Below are 25,357 nucleotides of genomic sequence, written 5' to 3'. Positions count from 1 at the left end.
AAAAAACACGATTCTGCACATTTTTAATATTGGAACCCCAGATAGAAAACATCCATTGCAGCACACGAACAGGCATAATAGGATCTCTCAAATAGGTTTGTGTTTTAGAGCTTATTCACATTAACTTCTCAGTTGTTCTAAGAATGACAGATGTGTGTCCCAGCAACAGTGTGAGGCCGGGAAACTAGAGGATATTTCAAAGTGGCCAATTATCAATATTCATCATAGCAATGTTTCAGTCACCAAGTTCTAGAAAGGCAAACACAAAATAAACCCAGAAATCAGGATAAACATAATTTTTTCCATGACTTTTAATCATACTTGCCTATTTTGAAAAAGCATTTCACGGAGATGGTGACAGTAACACCTATGAGCGCGGTGGTATAGTGGGCGTGTACTGCTACATTTGAGGCGTGTCATAAAATTGAGTTTCAGACAAATGTAAATGAGCCGCAAAGCAGTTAGTAAGATCTACTTATTCATGAAAACACACTGACACTTTTCAGAAAATACATTTAGCCATAGGGATCATTGTGCCTTATACCCAATGCAGGGAAATGATACTAATGATCCTATTTGAATATACTGTATAAATCTCTAGGGTTTTTTTTTTTTTTTTAAAACAGCTAGATAATGGGGATAAGGTGCAATCAGGGAGATTACTAGACTTTTCAGGAAGTTTGCTACTATTTCAGGGAGTCTTCCTGACAATGAGGGAGAGTTGGCAAGTATGGGTTGTATATATTTATATATTTATATTAATTAGCAGCCCTTCTTGCATGGGATAGATTTTCAGTAGCGAGACTGTTAATAGCGGCTGCTGTTTTTAGGTTTCATGTGGACCATAAAATGTACATCTGAACAACCATGTCAGGGAAGTCTGCTCACAATCTTTATTTAGATATGCAAAGGGTGGTTGCAGAGTGCAAGAGACACAACCTATTCTGAAATCTCATTAGCAAACATTCAGGGGAAAATCAGTGACTGCCAATAGAGAACATTAGTGTGTTTGTAGAAGTCATTAATAAAGGAAATGGACTCGGGTTAAAAAGACAGATGAACATAAGATCCTTTACCTGTTTAATTCATAAATATCCTCAATGTTTCCAAAGAGAGCACTGACATGCTCTGGCTTCATGGGTAGCTCGGGCTGGTCTATGATTCCTCCCAGATAATCCTAAAGGAATAAAACACAGGCACTTACATTTCATGTATTACTCATGGTGCTGGCTTTTATTGCCTCATTATCGGTTTAGCTACGCACTATTCCTCGGGTCATGAGTTTTTATTACGGACATAAATACAAGTTCTTATCATGACAGTCTGCATTAAATCAAATGTTCTCCCTTATTTTATTCATTCGCTGCAGTTATAAATTCTGGTTAGAAAAAAGAAACTACCACATACGAGTAAATAAATGGCTCATTTCATTTCTTTACTAGTAAAACAGATGAAAGACAAAACACAAAAAGTTAACTTTACTGTACAATATAGAGAGAAAGAATAAAAAGTAATTAAAAGTCACAAAGGAGGTTACAATTATGCAAATGATAAATCCTGTCTAATTAACTTACTGCCTGAAGGGGTCTGGAGGGAATCAAAATTCCTTTGTGATGACAAAATGAGGGAAGGTGGTCAAAATTCTTACTATTCTAAAGCCGCATACACACTAAACGATATTTCTGAATGATATGGACAATGACGATATCATTCAACGATATATCGTTCAGTGTGTATGCAGCCTAGAACCCACCTCCAATTCCAATTTAGTTAAATTTGTTAATCTTCCTATAAGAGCTGTCAGGCCGCCGGGGCTCTTCCGATAAGAGTGGTCCTTTGCGATCAGCGCTGCGCCGTGGACTTCCAGGTTTATGACCCGGAAGTCCATGCGCAGAGTAACGCGTCAGCAGTGGGGCATGCTGGGAGGGATCCCATTGGATCCCTCATACCATCACGATGCGGTAGAACCCGATAGGCTTCTATAGGGCAACACCAGTAAAAAGTCCTGGCGGCCAGCTAATGATGCATATGAAAAATGCGGTAAAACCCCGAAAACTGGGTTTTGACCGCATTTTCCATTTAGTACATCCCGGCCTTAACCAATAAACAAATACTGAATAGGATTAGGTAGGAGCGACAATTTTGTTTCCCCATAGCATAGAACTGTATTTCTCCATGAAAGACGAATATTTATTAACGGCATTGTTTAGTGCAGCCTGCCTTAAGGGGCCTATTTATTAACATTAAAATAATGTGAAAATGGGCGTTTTCACATCCTTTTCACATTATTTTAGTATAACATGAATTTACTAAAGGGCGGTATCCTGCGACGGCACAGGCGCCTACACATTCTCCCTGTATTTTTTCCGAAAAATACAGGGAGAAGTGTGCAGACGGGATTCGAAGGGACAGAGCTTTATCGCAAGCTCTATCCCTGCATGCAGGTGTTAGTACATCTATGTGATATTTTAAAAATTCGCAATGCGAATTCGGAAATATCACACTACAACTGCATTTTTGCGGATTGCAGTAAATAGGGCCCCTAGTCACAAAAGATCACTGAAATCATATTGCAAGGTAGCAGAGGGAAATAAAGCTGGGTGGGCAAGTTAGACGTGAACAGAGAGAATTATTGGGGGGAGAAACTTTAACCTATGGCACCACACTACTGTTGCTTTATACAAGTATTTGGCTGCCCAGGTATTGTACAGTAAGCTCAAGCCAATATATGATAAGTCTCTTGGGAAGGGATGAGCCTTAGGTCATATATTTATAAAAGGCACCAATTATGGGGACCCGACACCTCACTAGTCTTTAGCAAGAGGGTAGAAGGGAAAATGTGGAATACAATATACTTGGGGGACAGCCTTGATAACTAGAGATTCTTGAAGCAGTTGCAAATTATTTCTCAAACAGTTTTGTTGATACCGTGCAAACATTTTTAAAATCCTACAGAATCTCTCAGATGTCTACATTCATTCAGTGATTCCCAACTTTCTTGAATCATGCTGCCCCGGAGTATTGGCTTTTTGCTCATGGCACCCTTAGGCCAAAAGTTTCCTAATAAAAAAAAAAAAAAAGATTCAACTATGTAAATTGTACTTACCTGTCACCCTTAGGTATAGTTATGATGTTGAGGACGGGCTTCTGTTTGTCCACATATTTAAGGCTCGGCAGCCACCAGCACTAGTTTTGCCCATCACATTAACCATAAATAATTTTATTTGGTCATGGACCAACAACCCGTGGCAATTCTGCAAGTGCCCCGCAGGCACCCAGTCACTGCATTCATTTATAGATTTTAATAGTTTAATGTTATTTTTTCTTTAAATGTTGAATAGCGAACCTCAAACATGTTAAAACACCTTCTTTTTGAAAAACTCATTTTAAAAGTAAAAACAAATTTAAATACAAATTTAGCGCGAGCAGCAAACCATTGTTTCTGGATTTTCACGCATCTTTAACACTGAATACAAGAACAGTAGCAGTTGTCTAATGTTTCAGCACTACAGCCTTCTCATCATATGAACATAGAATTACCTGTGACCTACCTCTACAATACTGCGTAGGTCCTGGACATACATCCTTTCCGTGTCTATAATTTCCAGCACCACACGTTCCACATAGCTCAGTTTGTGAGTGATCGCACTAACTTTGGTTCCAAACGGTGAAAGGGACCTTGACCCAAGACGGCTGCGTCTGTTTACACTGTTACTACTGTTGGCAGTGTGGGTGTTTTTTAAACCACTGTGCCTCTCCCGGTACGTGGCTTGCAGACTCTCAGCAGCAGACGATACCAGCTCCATGTCTACACCTGATGACCCGTTATCCTCCTCTCCCACTGGTCTGTTACCGATATTCTCATAGAGTTCCCGGCCTTCTCGGAGCGAGCCAGAGGATGCTGTAGAGATGATACTTATAGGACGATCTGAGTCGTAACATTCAGTACAGAATGACGCAGAGCTGGATAACTTTTCATTGCTGCTGGAAGAGGCAGCCGAGAGCCATGGGGATTCTGCGAAAATACAAAGAACTGATAAGTAATAACAATGCCAGGGTAGATTCTTAATTAGAATAAAGAAGTTTATTTTTTAGTGTATGTACGACAAAAAAGCAAAAATCCATTCAACGGGAAAAGAAAAAAAAAGAAAAAAAAAAAAAAAGGAGAGAATTTTTCTGTAGTAATTATTAAATAGTCCAGCAAATAAAGAGAAATAAAATAGCCATTGCCATTATAGAATTTAGATCAATCACTTTTGGTTGACAAATAGTATCTCTATATATAAACAATCTGTATTTACTGCAGTGGCGATGTAGACAAGATCTTGAAAGATAAAGCAAGTTTGTTAAAAAGATCAGCTGGCTATCCCAGGGAATTGGATGCTAATTCCTATTTCAGCTCTTAAGAACATTATTTGACTTTTCTTTGTAAATGAACCTGGCAATGTCACCTCCCCTATGCAATAGTTGAAAATCTCACATAAATGTCACCTATGTGCTTCACTAGACACAGATCCCTCATTACAGAATTATTCTACATACCACTGCCCTGCAGCCTAAGTGACAACTAACTTGTGACCTCCTGTTTCATCTTATACAAGGGTCAACATTGCAAGCCAGCAGCTTTGTTCCTGTATCCCTCATTTGTAAATATATCAGTCGCATTTAGAGGGAATAAGAGGCTTCCTGTAGGTAATCATACTGTGTCCGGTATGCTTTATGAAGGCGACATTAAGGATGAAGAGAACTAGCAATCAGTATTTGTATTTAGCTTTTCTGGAACGCATACCCTCTTTCACCATCCTACTCTTGTCTGTTGCTACCAACAGGTCATGTTTTCTGGATATCTGTGGAAATAGGTAGGATAATTAATGACCCAGCAATTCAATTAACTCACCTGTGCACGATTAAAGAAATCCAAAAAAAACTACCCTTTGGGGGTACTTGAAGACTGAAGTCAAGAACCAGTGCTCTAAAAAATGCAATACTGTAACTTTAACAAAATGAAAAGGCGATCTAATATACAGATATGTTTTCATACACTTATCCTTATAATGCAAGACACCTGGTGCTATTTCTGTGCTGTGCACGTTCCTTAATTTGCATCTTATTTCCCATATTGGTCTTAATTCAGATCTGCGCGCAGATGTTAACACAGATTAAGCTATTGTTACTCTGATTTAGGATTCACTTGGGGGTGTGGGGGGCCAGGCAAACGCAGGCGTGTCGGGACCTATTAAACTCCGTTTATGGGCGGGCATAAATAAGCCATTGTGATCTTCTTCGCAGCATGAGAGCTCTCAGCGTTTCAGGAGAGATGCAGTGTTTGAGACAGGTCAGACTTGACTTACAAGCTGCGTGGCTGCCCGATCTGCATCGATGTTTAAGCTGTTGTACGTCTTCGGACGAATATGAGAAGGCTGCAGTGGGCGTCCCTATGCTCAGGTAAGCTTTGGAGAAATTTGCATATTTTCACTATTGCAATTCATGAGAGATCACAGCTGTGGATCCATATCAGGCCATAGCGTGCTAGGTTCTTAGGATTAGTAATTTTGTCACAAAGGAATGGTATAGTCTCAAATTAGTCGTAGCTGACCTGTTGTTTGTCTTGTTACTTGTATACTTTTCTTCCATTGTGCTACTTTTTCCTAAATTTTGCATCTTAGTTCGCTTATAGTGTACTAGGTACTTAGGATTAGCGTTTTGGTGCTTGTAGGTCACAAAGCACGCAGTACGCTAAATGGGGCCATTTGACGTGATATAAGGAAAGATGTGGGACACATCAGTAATATGTCAAATCCACTCAAAAGGGCGAGTTGGACTAAGGGCAGAAATGCGGTAAAATCCCCGAAAATGTAGTTTTCGGGGGTTTTACAGCATTTCTCATATGTACTTGCGCCGGGCCATTTTTTCTGGTTTTGGACTATCTCCTTCTGGTTTTGGATCTGGATTTGCCAAAACCACCCTTGCGTGTTTTGGATCTTTATTTTTTTCAAAAAAAATCAAGAACAGCTGAAATCATAATGTGGGCCTGTTCTTGTTCTTACAGTATTATTAACCTCAATAACATTTATTTCCAGTCAGTTTTGACCACCTCACAATATTGATTTCATTCAGTTTAGGCCAAAAGGTTGCACCGAGCTAGCTGGCTGACTAAGCTAAGCGACGGCAGTGGGCGTCACAAACATGTGGCAGTTCACCTTTCAACATGGCACATCTAGGAAACAGAGTGACACTCAGTGGCAGACAGTATGGCAGTTTAATAAACTATACATCCCCATAGAGAAACCAAGAACTAGATCAGAGAGCTGAAGGAGATGGAGTACGTTTATGGAGTAACTGAAGGCAGGGAAAGAAGGAAGGATTGATTTGTTTGTAAATTTAATTTCATTTTAATTCACAGTACTTGTATGGATACACTGTGATACGGTCTACAGTGTCACAGTGCTTACGGATAGACTGATTAAAGCACACAAAAAAACACTACTTTTTAACTTTTTTTACTTATTTAAAAAAAAAAAAACTTTTCTTGACTTTTTTTTTTTTTACAGTCTCTGGATGGACATCGCACCCCTGAATGGACAGTGCAGTACACACAGCCCACCCTCCCTGCATGGAGGCTCAGCCGCAAATGGCGCCAATCACCGTGGGGAGGGACTTGTATGCAAACCAAAACCCGCGAGAATCCGATGCTGAAATTGATGACGTTTTGCCTCATTTTGGATTCCAATTCAGACAGGGAAAACCCGGGCCTAATGGAGCATAAACACGGTCAGATTTGTCAGATCTGTTAGATGAACGATTTTACCAAAGATTTGAACGATTTTTGACTGCATTAAAATGAATGGAATCGTACAAGTCTGACTGCAAACACATCAGATGTCAGATATCGTTATCTGACCATCGGGAACGCGCATCGTTCAAATCGTTCATCTGACAGCTATGTCAAATTTTCCTTCAGATATGAACGATTGAATGATTTTTAAATCGTTATCGTTCAGATCTGAAGAAAAATCTTACCGTGTGTATGCTCCATAACTCGGATCTGCTCGAATTCACTATATTCAGGCGGGTCCAGTTCTCAGAGAACTGGACCCGCTTATCTCTACTAAAGCAGCTTTGTCTCGGTGGGTAATGCCATCTTTAGATGGCGTTAACCAATAGAAGCATATGGGTTTCAATTTGGGATTCCCCCTGAGAGGGATCCCAATAGGATCCAGCATGCGCAGAAGGACGCCAGAGGACCACTGGGACATAAACCCAGAAGTCCCTCTGTCTCAAAGGACAGTTCTTACCGGGAGAGTTGTCCTTCGCATTTCTCTAGGTACATACCGGTGATATTATTGCTGGTATGTACCCGATAATGGGTGGTATTTACAGCTTCACAGATGAAAATTCTTTGTACATTTCGCCCAAAAGCCTGGACACACACCTTGGCTGAAAAGAGTCCCTAGAACACTAGACATGGCAGGACTAGTCTGAGGGGTCTATTTACTAATCAGTGTTAGGAGACAGAGTGAAAAGTGATAAGAAAGTGATAAGGTGCCAGCCAATCAGCTCCCAACTGCCATCTCTCAGGCTGTGTTTGAAAAATGACAGTTGGGAGCTGATTGGCTGGCACCTTATCACTTTCTTATCACTTTTCACTCTGTCTCCTAACACTGCTTAGTAAATAGACCCCTGTGTTTCTGATGCCTTATAAAGAAGCCAAGAAAAAAAAAACCTGCTTGCTCTGAGCAGGATACACGAATGTAATTTACTCCATATAAATGTATGCAGACCCCAATGTCATCTGTAACTGTGCGGCTGACAAACATGCAAAGTGTAAAAGAAAAGAACCAGATATGTTAGAAAAAGAAGAATGAGAAAGAATTAAGACTTTGTGGCTAAATGAATGGGTTACACACAAGCTCTACGACCTAATTCACATTCAATTGAACCTTTTGTAGCTGACTTTGCCCAGGGCATGCAGAGGTGTCAGCTGTTTAGAGAAGATGGGGCACTGTCCTTCCTGCCAGGAAACGACAGTCTGATGAGACGGCTATAGTAAGAGCACAGGGCACAGTAGATTGTATTATACTAGAAGCTGATAAATTCAATGTCATTAAGTAGAATTCTGAAATACACTATCCGTAAGGAATGCTAGAAGGGTGTGGGTCGGGGAAAGCAATAAGGGAGATTAATAATTACAGTAATAGCTTCAAGATGTTTGATTTATAACAGATGGCTCAGTCTAAATAGAACTGTTATACGCAATCAGAAGTGCCTCTCCATAAATACCCTGGGACAGACTGGGGGCGGCTATATAGATTTTATTACATGGGATCATCTGTGCTCTAATACTCATTACTGCAATGCTCAGCATCTCCTGTCCCATAGCGGTGTACAGGTAGATGGTTGCTGATACAAGAACCACCACCAGCATAATCCTACAGACATGAGGGTGTTGCGCCCCCTGAACAGTCCTACAGAGTAAAAAAGGCAGCAGTACGAGAGTCTAGCTATGAAAAATAGCAGTAAAAGGCAACATATTTTGCAGGGGGAATAAAAGTGGACTTAGTAACATAAGGGGGCTACACATTACTTTTGAGAAGAACCATTAGGCAACGATGCTACAAGAACCAAACACCACAGAATATAATACCTCATGGCCGACTAGTCAAACTGGACTAATCTACTGTATATGTATGCACTCTGCTCAGCTAAACTAGGCAGACTGCTTACTAAGTTGCTAACGACTTGCACTACATTTCCACACAGCTCTCAACTATCCCTATATAGACTGGGATCAATTTGAGTGGACTGTCCAACCTTCAGTTCTTACTGCAGGGCCTGATAGCAGCTGTGCTCCGCTCTGCAATGTGGAACTGTGTTTCCTTTCTCAGGTGATTGAGGGGGGGGGACTGAATGCTTCAGAAGCGCTAGGCACACACCTGAAGGATGTGTCACCCCCATTTTTGGCAACAGTGATTCGGTCAGTGACCATGTTGGGAAGTATGATATGGGATCACCTTTATTCTATTCAATTTAAAAGAATGTTCGATTTGTTTTTTTTTTTAAGGTAGTTGTTCTTTTAATCAAAATAAAGCTTGGATAGTAGACATACTATTATAGCTATGTAGTAGGGCAAATCTGTCAACATGCTAACAAACATTGGGGGAAATTTATCAAAGCTTGGAGAGAGATAAAGTACCAACCAAACAGCTACTATAATTTTTCAAATACAGCATAAAAAAATGAGTTAGGAGCTGATTGGTTGGTACTTTATCCCTTTCCAAGCTTTGATTAATCTCCCCAATTGATTTCTTTATTCTTTTAAACGGATATTAATACACTAAAAATAGGTAATCTAATCATCCAGTCCTGTGGTCGTCAAGCTTAATTGAGGTGTGAGCTACTTTAGAAAAATTATACCTCCTGAAGAGCTACTAAAATTGTGGGGAAAAAAAATCTGGCTAATAACCCAACAATCGAAGGTCATTTAATGAAAAAAAAAAAAAATCATAGAAAATAACAATGCATGTAATTATTACAGTGATAATGTTGTAGTTTGTAAATAAAATTTAAGCACATGCATATTTCACTGTTAATTACTGGCTGCAAGGAGGTACGTGCAGTAGGAGGAGCAAAAGATATAGGCAGGGCTGCTGTGTGGGAGTCACTTGCTCCACCGTAGCGTAACTGCTGTGGGTGAACCACTGGGGGATGCACGTCAGGTGATTGCTGTAGAGGCTGCGGCAATCATCTAACATGCTTCGCTGTGGCTCCACCCAGAGCCGGCCCTAGCCAATTTGGTGCCCTAGGCAAATTTTGACTGGTGCCCACACACACACACATATATATATACACACACACACACACTGTATATATGTGTGTACATATATATATACACAATATTCTGCCAGAGTGTGTCTATTAATTTCCGAGTGCAGCCTTTTACTGTTATATATATATATATATATATATATATAATATAGCTGTGATTTATATTATTTGTGTTTAGTTACTGTTTACTTAATGAATCGGTTCCCACCTTCTCTTACCTGCGCAGCAGCCTGCGACCTGCGTTTTTTATGGCTGACTGTGGGCTGTGGCTGGGACAAGATGGATGCGGAGGCGGAGCCGTGAGTAACTCACGGCTCTGCTCCGCAAAGGCCCATGGGAGGAGTGGCAGTGGCTGGGCATGCGGCCATCTTAGCTCCTCCGATGACCTGTACTACTGTCAGAATGAGCTTCTATGCAGAAGCTCATTCTGACTAAGGGGCCGGGCGGATGCGGATCCCGGTCACATGACCGACCGCCGCCTCGCCATCCACTGCGCTGCCCGATCGGAGAGCTCCGATCGCGGCAGGACGCTGGGGGGGTAGCTGTGCCGGCGGGCTCTAACGCCTCTGGGTAGCCGGGTGCTGGTAGGACTGGCAGCAGCGGGCGTGGCAGGTGCCGGCGGCGGGGGGGAGGAGTCAGGACTGTGACAGACAGGCTGAAGAGGCAATGCCCCTAGCATGCAGAGTCGGCCCTAGGCATTTGCTTATAATGCCTATGCCTAGGGCCGGCTCTGGCTCCACCCATGGCGTCGACGCCACGGGGAGCACACATCAGAGGTCACTTCCTCCTAGTTGACTCGGCAGTACTGCAGCTAGGTGAGCTGCCAAAATTAAGACTGCGAACTACAGGTTGGAGACCACTGATGATGTCTTATGAAATTGTGACAGAATCAAAAGCTGTGCGGATGATAGGGCCAATACAGATGATACTTAAGAATTACCCACTCAGACAGAACATTTTTAATCATAAAGTTAGTATCGCAGCTGATTGAAGTGGTGTATCTTGTAATTCTTAAACTAGGTACACATCAGGAAGGTTTTACTTACAAGCCACGATTTCATGAGAGTTGAAAAGATCTTGATAATATCCAATTTCTACACTACTGGATTATCTGTTCCTATCTGGACCATTATACATAAAAAAAGATCAAAGGTGACGTTCTTAAATGAACTATGTTGGACAGATCATGTTCACACTAAATAATTAGCACAATAATTGCTTATCACGTTGGATAAATATTGTGCAACAGGCCTGAGCAGATCTGACAGGTTTATCACCAATGATATAGGTTAAGGAGCACTTGTTAAATGTATGAAATGTGTGGGTGTGCAATACCTGCAAAAATGAAAAATTAGTACATGTAAATGTTTAAACGCTCTTTTTGGTTTATTTTGAAAGATAGGGCTCTATTTACTTAGCAGTGTTAGGTGACAGAGTGAAAAGTGACAAGGTGTCAGCCAATCAGCTCCCAACTGCCATCTCACAGGCTGTGTTTGAAAAATGACAGTTGGGAGCTGATTGGCTGGCACCTTATCACTTTTCACTCTGTCTCGGGGGCATCTACTACACGATTTTAGCAGGCGATTGAACGATAACGACGTCGTTATCGTTCAAAAATCGATTATAAATCATGCAGTGTTTGGTTGTTAACGATCAACGATGCAGGTCAATTTCACTTGATCTATTAAAGATCGTTTTTATCGTTCAGACTGAAAGATAAAATGTCAAGGGAAAAAATCAAGGGAAAATCGTTTAGAGGTTGGACAGGGATAAAATAGTCTAGTGGATGCCCCCCTTAACACTGCTTTGTAAATAGACCCCATAGTCTGTACTGGGAGGCCAGGGGGTTCCAAAGATGCCAGCTGTTGGCCGTGCTTGAAAGGCTGCAGATCAGAGCTAAATAACTGGCCCTATTACTGCCTACCCTCTTTGCAATATTCTGCCGTTGCTGACTGGTTCCCCCTGTGTGCGCCTTATTCGTTCATCCAAACGTGACCGGCTGGTTCGCTCCATGTACGTCGCTTTATCTCGGTAAGTGGCGCGGTACCATGACGTCTTTCCCAAAGCTGCGGTAGGGATTGTCACTTCCAGTAAAGGGGCATACGTGCTAGATGATTTGCTACATGAGCGACATCGTTTAGGGTGTCCCCGGCAGGGGTGTGCTGTCTATGACGACATTGAGCACACACTGAACGATATCATTCACGATATCGTTCAGTGCCGGGCTCCCTCCCTCATCCCCGAGCATGCAACAACCTGACAATATCGTAAGGTTGGCCTGCATGTTCGGGCGATGAACGACAAAGACCAACGACCCATGAGAACGCGCATCTCGTTGGTCGTTATCGTTCATCGTTTTTGCATATAAAAAGTGGCCGACTGAAGTCGGGTACACAATGGGACATATGGTGTAGTGTGTATGCACAATATGTGCGCTCCCGTGGTCGCATACGATGTCGGCAGGTTTGATGTGCTGCACATCAAACCTGGCGATATCGAAAGCTGCCCCATTCAGGTTAATGAGGGACATAACGAGTGATCTTTCCATCGCTCATAACATTGCTCTGATGTGTACCCGTGGTACCATATGTCAACCTGACAGGGTGACATATCGTCCTGGTACACAGCGTCCAGGGTTTACCTACCTTTACATTAGTGTGTGAAGCAATAATTCAGTTTTAAATTCCCACCAGATATTAGGTTTAAGTAAAATGACTACACTAAAATGCTGAATATGGTTATCTGATTAGTTTATATGTGGTAAAGCACCTGGTTATGAAGTAAGCACCACTTCTGTGTGTATATTCATATGGCAAGGATATATTTAGATTTTTGCTGCAATAAACATTTATAAAATATCATAAAGCCCAGGCAATTTTTTGAAAACAAAACTTTTAGTCAACCGGAGAAGGTGCAAAATTCAACATGTGTCACCATTCACAAACTACAGGTGGATTGCACCTGCACAGCTAGGCATTTTCACGCTGCACGTGTGAGCACTATGCCTGCTTTCATGCAGTCTCCTCTCACCACGTGTCACCTCCTCCCTCATGTTCCAAAAGTCAGCTTCCAGGTGCAAATTCCTCATCAACACAATAGAGATCGCTATCAGATGCTCAAAGTGCCTGCAAATGGGTGATTCCATGCCATTGGGAAAGCAGTTAAAATATATAAGAAAATGCATGATTTAGTTAAACTCTGTATTTAATGGACCCTTAACAGTTCATGTTTTTCAGATCTCCTAGCGGGCACACAGGTTACTGACACATTTTAAAAGACCCAATAATAATAATAAATGTAATAAATCACAGCCAATGCTGAGTCGTGTGCAAACCGAAAGGATCGTAACTGTGCTGTCGGGGTGGTTCTCACATAGGCCATGTTTGCAGAAGGTGTGCTGAGGGGATTGCGGGCTGTACAGAGTTATGAATATACGTAATTACTCCTATTTTAGTGTTCATTCCAGCACCCTGCACAACCCTTGCAGTCCCTCTTTCATGCCTGGGTGTCACTCTCTGCTCTGGTGCTTCTAGCACACTCTGGTCTGTATCTCAGCAGTTTGTTCATCAGCTGAGTGTGCTAGAGGCACCAGAGCAGAGAGTGACACCTCAGGCAGGAAAGGGGAACAGCACAGGTTTTGACAGGTACAGGATGCTATGCTAGAATGAACACTGTATTTACAGACGGATCTTTTGCACCATGAATAGGGCTGATGCAAGTGAGCACTGAAAATGATAACTGCTATGAAACCAACAGTACGTGTAGGGGCACTTTGGGTGCAGAGAGGAGAACAACTCAATATACATATTTTATTCCATGTGTGAAAGAGGGAAGGCAATTATAATCGACTTGCTTTCAACTCTATATTACCTCCCTTGTTTTTCTATGGTTTTGAAAACCATTATTACATATGTTTTATAATAAAGTCCACAAAGAGACAAGTAAGTCATTGTGGGTACATTTGTTGTGAGCACCATCCTGTGGGCTGGCATTGCAGACAGTGTACAATTCTGTTGCTGATCTTTGCTGGTCACCCACGTTGCCCTTTATTGCACTGGCCTACTAAGTGTCCATTTTTCTTGCTTGTGACAAATGTAGGAATGTGAGAATAGAACTTGCGCTATGATGGAAGAACAAATTTTCCCATCTTTAAACGTGTTCTGTATTTAAGCAAAGTCAATTTTCTTAGGAAATGAAAACTATCTGCTCATCTCAATAGTCATAAGGTCATAGGCAAGCTCTACAGAGTGTACAACATTGGCGATACCAAAAATCAGAAAAGGGTATCCCCCAGCACTCGGAATGATATCAGCAATAACATTTGAAAAACTACATGGTGGTAGATAATTCAGAGATCTCAGTTGCATATATTTGTAAAAATATGGCTAAACCTCCAGGCTACGTAACGGCATCTCTGACTACTGGAGGTTCCTACTTCTAAGTCAAAGTCTGGGGTGCAGAACCCCAAAAAGCATGCAAAGGTCAGCCACCCCAGGGCAGCACACCAGTGAGAGACTAAGGTGTTAGTGTTAATAATAATATTAATAAATCAAAAGCTATGTGTTAAAGGCTGATACACAGGTGAAGGGTGTAATTAAAATGCTAAATTAAGTAGTATTAGTAGAAAAATAAGTGCTAAGAAAGTGCTAAATAGAGTATTCTAGTGTGTCACCCCAAAGCAGTCCAACCATACCAACCCAGGGAAGCAATCACTGCCGGCATGGCATCTGTTCACCCTGTAGGAAGAGCGTGGAGGCAGCCCAGCAGCTCAGTGCTGGGCACGCCCCCATAACCATGTAAAGGAAACGCGTCCCAAGCACACGCCCCCTTTTTGAGTGTCTTTGATGTGAGTGAACGTGCCTCTTTCCCAGCCAGGCTCCCTGTCCCCGTGCCCCTCTAGAATTAACACTACACATTATACTTTTTAAAAACATCAGCATATCATATTGACAAATTTTATTGGTTGGCGTCCGCACAAACCTTAATTCATCCCTGGGCGATACAACTACATGCGAGATTGTCCTGCAGTCATTTCATCCAAAATAACATTTTCTACAAATGTAATGTAAGCAAAAAAAAAAAAACAACATACATACATACAGAAATGTCCTCACCGACATTAATATATACTGTAAATGCGAAGCTAATACAGCTTAACTTAATATTTGTAATGAAGCCTAACTTAATATTTGTACTGAAGCATGTAATTGTGTGTGAAATATCTAGTCAGTGTATGGTCTGGTATGACATATCTATGATAGCACGCAGTCTAGAGTGAAATTCCTGCAATAACAGATGTAAATGGTGGCAATAAATGTAATTTAGTTTCCTAGATTGGCAATACATCTCAATGAACAAAATCACATTTGCGAAGCAATGATAGGTACACGTATCTGTCACATCATTGCTGTATTTCACAGTCTAGCTAGCGTGAGTTGTTCATACAGGTTACATTACACACCTAGAGGGTAATGACTATATAAGATGTGTGTTCAGGTGTGTTGGAAGAATTTTTATCTGGCTATTCACAACCGGAAATAAGCAATATGACAGCATACCAGGTTGAGGTGGGAGTTATGTGTGTTATTGGAGACTGGGTATAAAGGTCACAGAGCAAGTAAACACTAAAATGAATTACACACAGACACACACCAATATCAGTGTTATCATAATGGGAGTGAGGGTTCACAAAAGAATATTCTATATTTGTCCCAAAATCTCACCAGGTTATCAGTTTTGCTGCCAAGGGAGTGGTCAGATTACTCCCTGTGAAACAAGGCATGACCTCCACCATGCGTAGTATCTATCAGTTTCTGCCATTCATTTGTTTTCACAGGGATCATATTTTATAGCCATACGTACATGCAAAAACCTATTGCATACATTCCAGGCATAGTTTGTCTAAAGTCCAGTGGTGTAAATCAGTAATTCATGTCATGCTGATCGTAAGCAAACCAACAAAATTATTGTATGCGATCAGCATAAACCAGCTTTAATGCGCATATCAAAATGTTTCAACAGGATAATTGATATCTCAAACTGTCAATAAGGAGCAACAATGATATCTTTATAGTCAGGACAACGAGGGGGAATCTTGTCGGCCTGACATCACTACAGTTGTAGATGAAGGATTTGTGATTGTGGATAAGAACAGTCACCGGGAAAGCGGGTTTTACAGGGGCAAATGCATGATTTCTAGAGGCTTTGGGGTTCAAAAACCCCTCAGAGTATTTAGTAACTAAAATGCATATATTATAGTTAGAACCGTTTAAGGCATACATTGCAGCAGTTAGTACTTAAATTGCCCATTACAATGTAAACGCTTAAACACCAGCCCAGTTTCTGCAACATTCTCATATCTCAATATAAAAATGGTATGTTCACATCCTTGTGTGTACACGAGCAGTGCCTCACAGCATGTGTAAGCAGGTGCCAATGCACTAATGACAGCAGCAACCATAATGGGCAGAAGCCTGGTGTATCTTCTCGGAAAGGCCCCATGATGAGAAGGAATCCATTTCAGTTTATGGAGATACTAAGCAATAGCACAGAGAGAGTCTTGCACATGAAAGCCTCAAATAAACAGTAGAAGGCAACAAACCAACAGAAACTAAAACTATTTTAAACGTTTCTTATTGTATCAGCAGCAACCTTTTAAATGGATTTGTAAAGTATTCTAGCATGAATCAAAACAGGTATACTGAGGCAGTGTTAGCCCAAGCGTAAATAATATAAAAAAAAATAATAACAAAATATATATATATATATATATATATATATATATATATATATATATATATATTAGGGGTGAGCGGGTTCGGATTTCTGAAATCCGAACCCCCCCGAGCCCCCCCGATCCGAGTCCGATCCGAGTAAGGCTCGACTTTTCCCGCCTGACTCGGATCTGAAATCGAGGCAAAACGTCATCATCCCGCCTTCCGAGTCTCGCGGGTTTTGGATCCTATATAAGGTACCCGCGTCGGCGCCATTTTCTCACTCGGCTGTGGACAGTGAAGAGGGAGGGTGGGAGTTAGGGCTGTGTAGTGTAGTGTAGTGTAGTGTAGTGCTGCTGTTGTCCACTACTTCAAAGTCCATAGGGGCTGGCTGTGTTGTGCTGTGCTGCTGTTGTTAATAGGGGCTGTGTCCACTACTTCAAAGTCCATAGGGGCTGGCTGGACTGTGTTGTGCAGTCAGTTCTCCATAGGGGCTGTGTCCACTCCAAAGTCCTGTGCAGTGTCCCAGTCCTAAAGGAGTGCTGTAGTGTTGTCCAGGGGGTGCTCTGTCCATCAGGGGTGCTCCCCCCAAGTGCTAAAAAAATAATATATTTTCTGTGTTTGTGAATTGTGTGCGCAGTAGCCGCACGTGCATCAACAAAGTAGTGCCAAGCGTGCGCCTGTGTCATAAGTAAAGGGCCGGCTGGCTTGACCGTTAAAGGGTGCTGTAACCCCCGAAAGTACACTCCAGTCCAAACCAAAAAAAAATTATTTTCTGTGTTTGTGAATTGTGTGCGCAGTAGCCGCACGTGCATCAACAAAGTAGTGCCAAGCGTGCGCCTGTGTCATAAGTAAAGGGCCGGCTGGCTTGACCGTTAAGGGTGCTGTAACCCCCGAAAGTACACTCCAGTCCAAACCAAAAAAAAAATTATTTTCTGTGTTTGTGAATTGTGTGCGCAGTAGCCGCACGTGCATCAACAAAGTAGTGGCAAGCGTGCGCCTGTGTCATAAGTAAAGGGCCGGCTGGCTTGACCGTTAAGGGTGCTGTAACCCCCGAAAGTACACTCCAGTCCAAACCAAAAAAAAAATTATTTTCTGTGTTTGTGAATTGTGTGCGCAGTAGCCGCACGTGCATCAACAAAGTAGTGCCAAGCGTGCACCTGTGTCATAAGTAAAGGGCCGGCTGGCTTGACCGTTAAGGGTGCTGTAACCCCCGAAAGTACACTCCAGTCCAAACCAAAAAAAAAATTATTTTCTGTGTTTGTGAATTGTGTGCGCAGTAGCCGCACGTGCATCAACAAAGTAGTGCCAAGCGTGCGCCTGTGTCATAAGTAAAGGGCCGGCTGGCTTGACTGTTAAAGGGTGCTGTAACCCCCAAAGTACACTCCAGTCCAAACCAAAAAAAAAATTATTTTCTGTGTTTGTGAATTGTGTGCGCAGTAGCCGCACGTGCATCAACAAAGTAGTGCCAAGCGTGCGCCTGTGTCATAAGTAAAGGGCCGGCTGGCTTGACAATTAAAGGGTGCTGTAACCCCCAAAGTACACTCCAGTCCAAACCAAAAAAAAAATTATTTTCTGTGTTTGTGAATTGTGTGCGCAGTAGCCGCACGTGCATCAACAAAGTAGTGCCAAGAGTGCGCCTGTGTCATAAGGGCCGGCTGGCTTGACCGTTAAAGGGTGCTGTAACCCCCAAAGTACACTCCAGTCCAAACCAAAAAAAAAATTATTTTCTGTGTTTAGCCGCACGTATATATCAAATCGATATAACATAAATGGAGGACCAAACTTTCTCCGATAAAAATAAAATAGAGAAAGATCAAGAACCACTTCCTCCTAGTGCTGAAGCTGCTGCCACTAGTCATGACATAGACGATAACATGCCATCAACGTCATCTGCCAAGGCCGATGCCCAATGTCATAGTAGAGGGCACATACAATCCCAAATGGCAAAGTTCAGGAAAATGACCTTGAAAAAGACATTTAAATCAGCTGAAGAGAAACGTAAACTTGCCAATATGCCATTTACGACACGGAGTGGCAAGGAACGGCTAAGGTCGATCCCTAGTATGTTCATGACTAGTGGTTCAGCTTCACATGACGATGGAAGCCCTCCTCCCACTAAAAAAATCAAAAGAGTTAAGCTGGCAAAAGCACAGCGAAGAACTGTGCTTTCTAAGAAGATATCACAAATCCCCAAGGAGAGTCCAAGTGTGGTGGTGGTTGCGATGCCTGACCTTCCCAGCACTGGACGGGAAGAGGTGGCTCTTTCCACCATTTGCACGCCCCCTGCAAGTGCTGAAAGGAGCACCCACAGTCCACTTGCTGATATGCAAATTGAAGATGTCACTGTTGAAGTACAACAGGATGAGGATACTGGTGTAGCTGGCGCTGAGGAGGAAGTTGGCGAGGAGGATTCTGATGGTGATGTGGTTTGTTTAAATCAGGCTCCGGGGGAGACAGTTGTTGTCCGTGGGATGAAAAAGCCCATCACGGTCATGCCTGGGCAGAAGACCAAACATTCCACCTCTTTGGTCTGGCAATATTTCTATCCAAATCCGGACAACAACTGTCTTGCCATATGTACCATATGTAAAGGTGAAATAAGTAGGGGTAGGGACGTCAACCACCTAGGAACATCCTCCCTTATACGGCACCTGCAGCGCGTTCATAAAAAGTTACTGTCAAGTTCAGAAACTTTGGCTAAGACCGTAAGCAGTCCAGGGACACCTAAATCCCGTTGTCCTGTTGTATCCAAGCGCCTGCAAACCACACCGTCAACTCCCTCCTCGTCAATTTCCTCCTTAGTCAGGATCGGAAGTAGTCCTGCAGGCCATGTCACTGGCATGACTGACTCTCCTATCCGGGATTCCTCTGGAGGATCCTGCATTGCTACGCCTACTGCTGCCGCTGCTGCTGTTGCTGCTGCTGGGAGTCGTTCATCATCCCAGAGAGGAAGTAGGAACACCACTACTTTTACTAAACAATTGACCCTCCAACAGTCCTTAGCGAGGAGGATGAAGTACGACAGCAGTCATCCTGAAGCAAAACGTATAACTGAGGCCTTGACTGCTATGTTGGTGTTAGACGTGCGTCCGGTATCCGCCATTAGTGCAGTGGGATTTAGACAATTGATGGAGGTAGTGTGTCCCCGGTTCCAAATCCCGTCTAGATTCCACTTCACTAGGCAGGCGATACCGAGACTGTACAGAAACGTCAGAAAAAGTGTCCTCAGTGTCCTGAAAAATGCCGTTGTACACAATGTCCACTTAACCACGGACATGTGGACAAGTGGAACAGGGCAGACTAAGGACTATATGACTGTGACAGCCCACTGGGTAGATGTATCACCTTACGCAGCAACAGCAGCAGCGTCACCAGTAGCAGCATCTCAGAAACGCCAGCTCGTTACAAGGCAGGCTACGCTGTGTATCACCGGTTTCAGTAAGAGGCACACCGCCGACAACCTCTTAGAGAAACTGAGGGAAATCATCGCCCAGTGGCTTACCCCACTTAGACTCTCCTGGGGATTTGTGATATCTGACAACGCCACCAATATTGTGCGGGCATTACATCTGGGCAAATTCCAGCACGTCCCATGTTTTGCTCACACAATAAACTTGGTGGTGCAGAATTTTCTGAAAAGCGACAGGGGCGTGCAGGAGACGCTTTGGGTGGCCCGAAAAATTTCTGGCCACTTTCGCCATTCAGCGACTGCGTGCCGAAGACTGGAGCGCCAGCAAACACTCTTGAACCTGCCCCGCCATCACCTGAAGCAAGAGGTTGTGACGCGGTGGAACTCAACCCTCTATATGCTTCAGAGGATGGAGGAGCAGCAAAAGGCCATACAAGCCTATACATCCACCTATGACATAGGCAAAGGAGGGGGTATGCACCTGACTCAAGCGCAGTGGAGAATGATTTCCGTGTTGTGCAAGGTTCTCCAGCCCTTCGAACTTGCCACACGTGAAGTCAGTTCAGACACAGCCAGCTTGAGTCAGGTCATTCCCCTCATCAGGCTTTTGCAGAAGCAGCTGGAGAAAGTGAAGGAGGAGCTAAGACGGAGCGATTCCGCTCGGCATGTGGGACTTGTGGATGAAGCCCTTCATTCGCTTTGCCAGGATTCCAGGGTGGTCAATCTGTTGAAATCAGACCACTACATTTTGGCCACCGTGCTTGATCCTAGGTTTAAAGCCTATGTGGTGTCTCTCTTTCCGGCCGACACAAGCCTGCAGAGGTGCAAAGACCTGCTGGTGAACACACTGTCAGCTGAAGCGGAACGTGACACGTCAACGGCTCCTTCTTCATTTTCTCCCGCAACTGGGGCTGCCAGGAAAAAACTTAGGTATCCTAAGCAACCCGCTGGCGGTGATGCAGGGCAGGCAGGACCAAGTTTGGACATCTGGTCCGGACTGAAGGACCTGGCAACAATTTCTGACATGTCTACTGTCACTGCATATGATACTGTCACCATTGACAGAATGGTGGAGGATTACATCGGTGACAGCATCCAAGTAGGCATGTCAGACAGTCCATACCTGTACTGGCAGGAAAAAGAGGCAATTTGGAGGCCCCTGTACAAGCTGGCTCTATTTTACCTGAGTTCCCCCCCCTCCAGTGTGTACTCCGAAAGAGTGTTTAGTGCAGCCGGGAACCTTGTCAGCGAAAGGCGTAGGAGGTTGCTTCCACAGAATGTGGAGAAGATGATGTTCATCAAAATGAATTATCAGCTCTTCCAGGGAGACCAGCCTCCAGAAGGTACAGAGGGACCTGTGGTGGTGGATTCAAGTGGGGACGAGTTAATACTTTGTGAGGATGAGGATGTACACACTGAAGAGGGTGAGGAATCGGTGGATGAGGAGGATGAGGATGACATCTTGCCTCCGTAGAGCCAGTTTGTGCAGGGACACATTAATTGCCAGCTTGTTTTGTGGGGGCCCAAACGAACCAATCATTTCAGCCACAGTTGTGTGGCAGACCCTGGCGCTGAAATGATTGATTTGTTAAAGTGTGCATGTCCTGTTTATACAACATAAGGGTGGGTGGGAGGGCCCAAGGACAATTCCATCTTGCACTTCTTTTTTTTCTTTGCATTATGTACAGTTTGGGGCCTAGTTTTTCTAACTGATATCCTGTCTGCCACTGCAGTGTCACTCCTAGATGGGTCACGTGTTTGTGCCGCCCACTCGTGTCGCTTAGCATAGTCATCCAGCTACCTCGGTGCAACCTTTTGGACATGAAAACACTATTGTGAGGTGTGAGGTGTTCAGAATAGACTGGAAATGAGTGGAAATTAAGGTTATTGAGGTTAATAATAGCATAGGAGCAGAGAAACCAACAAATTCTGTGATTTTAGCTGTTTTTATGCTTTTTAAAAAAAAAATACAGATCCAAAACACAAAACCCAGAACCCAAAACACGGAAGGGTGGTTTTGGCAAAACCAATCCAGATCCAAAACACGAAGAAAGATCCAGATCCAAAACACAAAACACGAAAAGTGGCCGGTGCACACCCCTAATATATATATATATTTTACACACACAAATATATATACAGACACATAAGTCCAACATGTACATTGTATAATACGCTACACAGTAGACAAGTAATAATGACAGTACTATAGAGTTTCTAATAACCACAAACTTATGTCACATATTACAGCTTAGCATACTATACCCAGCAGCATCAGAACAGAGCTTCACTATAACCCAGAAGACAGTGAAACTGCTAATCACTAGACGCCAGGCAGATGTGGGGGAAGGAGGGGAACAGAAATCAGAATTTGTTGTGTAATAGAATATGCTGTCAAAACTAATATGAAAGGGCTAGTAAAAATAAAAGGTATATCCATTTGTTTTTCATTAAAAAGCTGAGTTATATTTGATCATAAAAATGGGTAAGATAATAATAAATAAAGCTCACTCACCAAACAGCCGAGAAATCCTTCGGTTTAACCCTTCAAAGCGTCCCTTTTCATCAAACATTTTGTGTGCATTGGAGACTGCTTCCCTAATACACTGTAATCTCACTTCATGAGATCTCTATACTAGGAGAGGTGTGGACAGGCTGACATCACCTGCACTCTCTCAAGCCACCCTTCCCTCCCCGCCTCCAGACAGGAAACTAAACGTCAAGGTATGCATCGTATTATTCCCTCCCACCGAAATCAAACACTGAAGTGTTTCCAGGTAGATCAGTATTCAGGTTAGATGGTCAGTTCCTGCTTTTGTCTCACACTGCTTGGTTTAAAGATTACACTGTGAATGACTTTATAAACAGAGTGAACTTGAAGTTCTTCTATATTGCCATTTGTAGATAAATCAGACTTATTCATACAAGCAATTACAGAAGGCTATCAGGACCTAGGGCTAGCTGTATAGACATTTTAGGTAGCTGGCAATATGCCCTTTTATTCCTGTACTCAAGTTCTGTGCATAATACTGCTTTTACACCTAAATCCTGGGTCTGACCCGAGATTTGGAACACAGTTCCAAAACGGGTCAGACCCAGGACAGATCTTTTCTACTGCGGCATCAATCCAGATTATTCCCGGACCGGCACCATTCACACTGCACACGGGTGCAAAGGAACACTTCTCCCGGCGCTTGGAGATGACATCATCTACAAACGCCGAGAAACCCGGAAGTCCCCATGCTGTAAACGGGACCCGTGTCCAGGGTTCCTATTTACACTGCAGGGTTTCACGGGTTGTTCCTGCATAAAACCCTGCAAGTTACCTGGGTTAGATTGCCGGGTCACTCCACCCGAGAATCAAACCCTGGCCCCTTTTACACCTAGGAGCAACCCGGGTTAACCCTGCAATAACCCGGATTTTAGCTCTGGTGTAAAAGGGGTATTAGTGACAACACAAAGGCAAATTAGGGAGATCTCCATCAGTTGTGTTAATGAACTTGTCTGTATTTGGGATGGATGAGCATATGTGTTTTGTCTATTTATTCCTTCCCCGTCCCCTCAAATAAAAAAAAGCTAAAATTAAGCAATATATTAGGCTGATACACAAATATGAAAATACACAAGACCCAAGTGTTTAAAGAACTTGCAATATATGTATAATGAAGATAACTATCCACTGAAAGGCTAAGCCCTCTTTAATTGTCACTGCCAGGGCTGGTGGCACTATAACAGGGAAGCAAGCAGCATGAGGTCTTCTTGTCATAGTGCCAACCAACTCTAATCACTGTATTCAATCTTGGGGGAGATCGGGCCCACAATAACAATGTGAAAGTAGTGACAGCACTATGGGCCTGATTCAGCAAGGAACGCAGAGGAGAGAACGCACGCACTCGGCCGATGGTTTAGCTCTGCGCATGCATCGCAGTGCACATGCACGAACTAGCTATTGCGATGAGTTCTGCGCGTGCAGAGGCAACGCAGACCCAGAGAAAAGTGAGTGACAGGAAGTGCCGTTTCGTGGGGGTGGATGGCCAAACGCAGGTTAGGGGCGTGCATAATTAAGCCCTTGCGGCGACGGCCGTAGCCTGAGGTCTAGTTGCACGCAGGAAGCAGCACACATCCTGCGTGGAGTCAGGTCAACCACCAATATGCTAATGTGTCCGATGGTTCTCGATGTTACCGATGTTTCCACTGTTTTGCGTGGTATAACAGAACGCACGTTAAGGGAAGTGGAGGATATTGTGTTTTGCTAGGTGTCTGCTTATTCTGCGTGCGTATGCATTTATTAGCATTTACTCGCAGCGGACGGGTGCGTGCATCTGCATCCGTGCGTTCCTTTCTGAATCAGGCTCTATGTCTGTTGCCACATTCCTGGGTGGAGTTTGTGGTTTGATATGGAAATTAAAGTGTTTAAAGAAAAAATTAGCCCATAATGCACTACAGGTCACTAATGGCCAGGCCACCATCTAATGCAGTGATTTTCAACCTTTTTCAACACGAGGCACACTACGCATGATTTCAAAATTGCCAAGGCACACCATCCGGCGATACGGCGTGCGCGACCCATGAAAAAACTAGGGGTGTGCACCGGCCACTTTTCGTGTTTTGTGTTTTGGTTTTGGATCTGGATCTTTCTTCGTGTTTTGGATCTGGATTGGTTTTGCCAAAACCACCCTTCCGTGTTTTGGGTTCTGGGTTTTGTGTTTTGGATCTGTATTTTTTTGAAAAAAAGCATAAAAACAGCTAAAATCACAGAATTTGTAGGTTTTTCTGCTCCTATGCTATTATTAACCTCAATAACCTTAATTTCCACTCATTTCCAGTCTATTCTGAATACCTCAAACCTCACAATAGTGTTTTTATGTCCAAAAGGTTGCACCGAGGTAGCTGGATGACTATGCTAAGCGACACGAGTGGGCGGCACAAACACGTGACCCATCTAGGAGTGACACTGCAGTGGCAGACAGGATATCAGTTAGAAAAACTAGGCCCCAAACTGTACATAATGCAAAGAAAAAAAAGAAGTGCAAGATGGAATTGTCCTTGGGCCCTCCCACCCACCCTTATGTTGTATAAACAGGACATGCACACTTTAACAAATCAATCATTTCAGCGCCAGGGTCTGCCACACAACTGTGGCTGAAATGATTGGTTCGTTTGGGCCCCCACAAAACAAGCTGGCAATTTATCTGTCCCTGCACAAACTGGCTCTACGGAGGCAAGATGTCATCCTCATCCTCCTCATCCACCGATTCCTCACCCTCTTCAGTGTGTACATCCTCATCCTCACAGAGTATTAATTCGTCCCTGCTGGAACCACAGGTCCCTCTGTACGTTCTGGAGGCTGGTCTCCCTGGAAGAGTTGATAATTCATTTTATGATCATCTTCTCCACATTTTGTGGA

General features: G+C 43.2%; 1 protein-coding gene across 1 annotated transcript in view; it reads right to left on the bottom strand.

The window, feature by feature from the left end:
* Positions 1–25,357, bottom strand: part of LOC148442954 (pleckstrin homology domain-containing family G member 3-like) — a 240,993-nt gene that overhangs the window by 26,737 nt on the left and 188,899 nt on the right. The window contains exons 3-4 of the mRNA XM_088463474.1: positions 3,552–4,015; positions 1,077–1,177 (exon numbers count right to left, since the gene is read on the bottom strand). Coding sequence (XP_088319600.1) covers positions 1,077–1,177; positions 3,552–4,015 — 565 coding nt within the window. The remainder of the gene's footprint in view (positions 1–1,076; positions 1,178–3,551; positions 4,016–25,357) is intronic.

Source organism: Taudactylus pleione, unplaced genomic scaffold (genome assembly GCF_031769625.1).
Source record: "Taudactylus pleione unplaced genomic scaffold, aTauple2 ptg001381l, whole genome shotgun sequence".
Lineage (NCBI taxonomy): Eukaryota > Metazoa > Chordata > Amphibia > Anura > Myobatrachidae > Taudactylus > Taudactylus pleione.
This window is presented reverse-complemented; position numbering and strand designations above follow the sequence as displayed.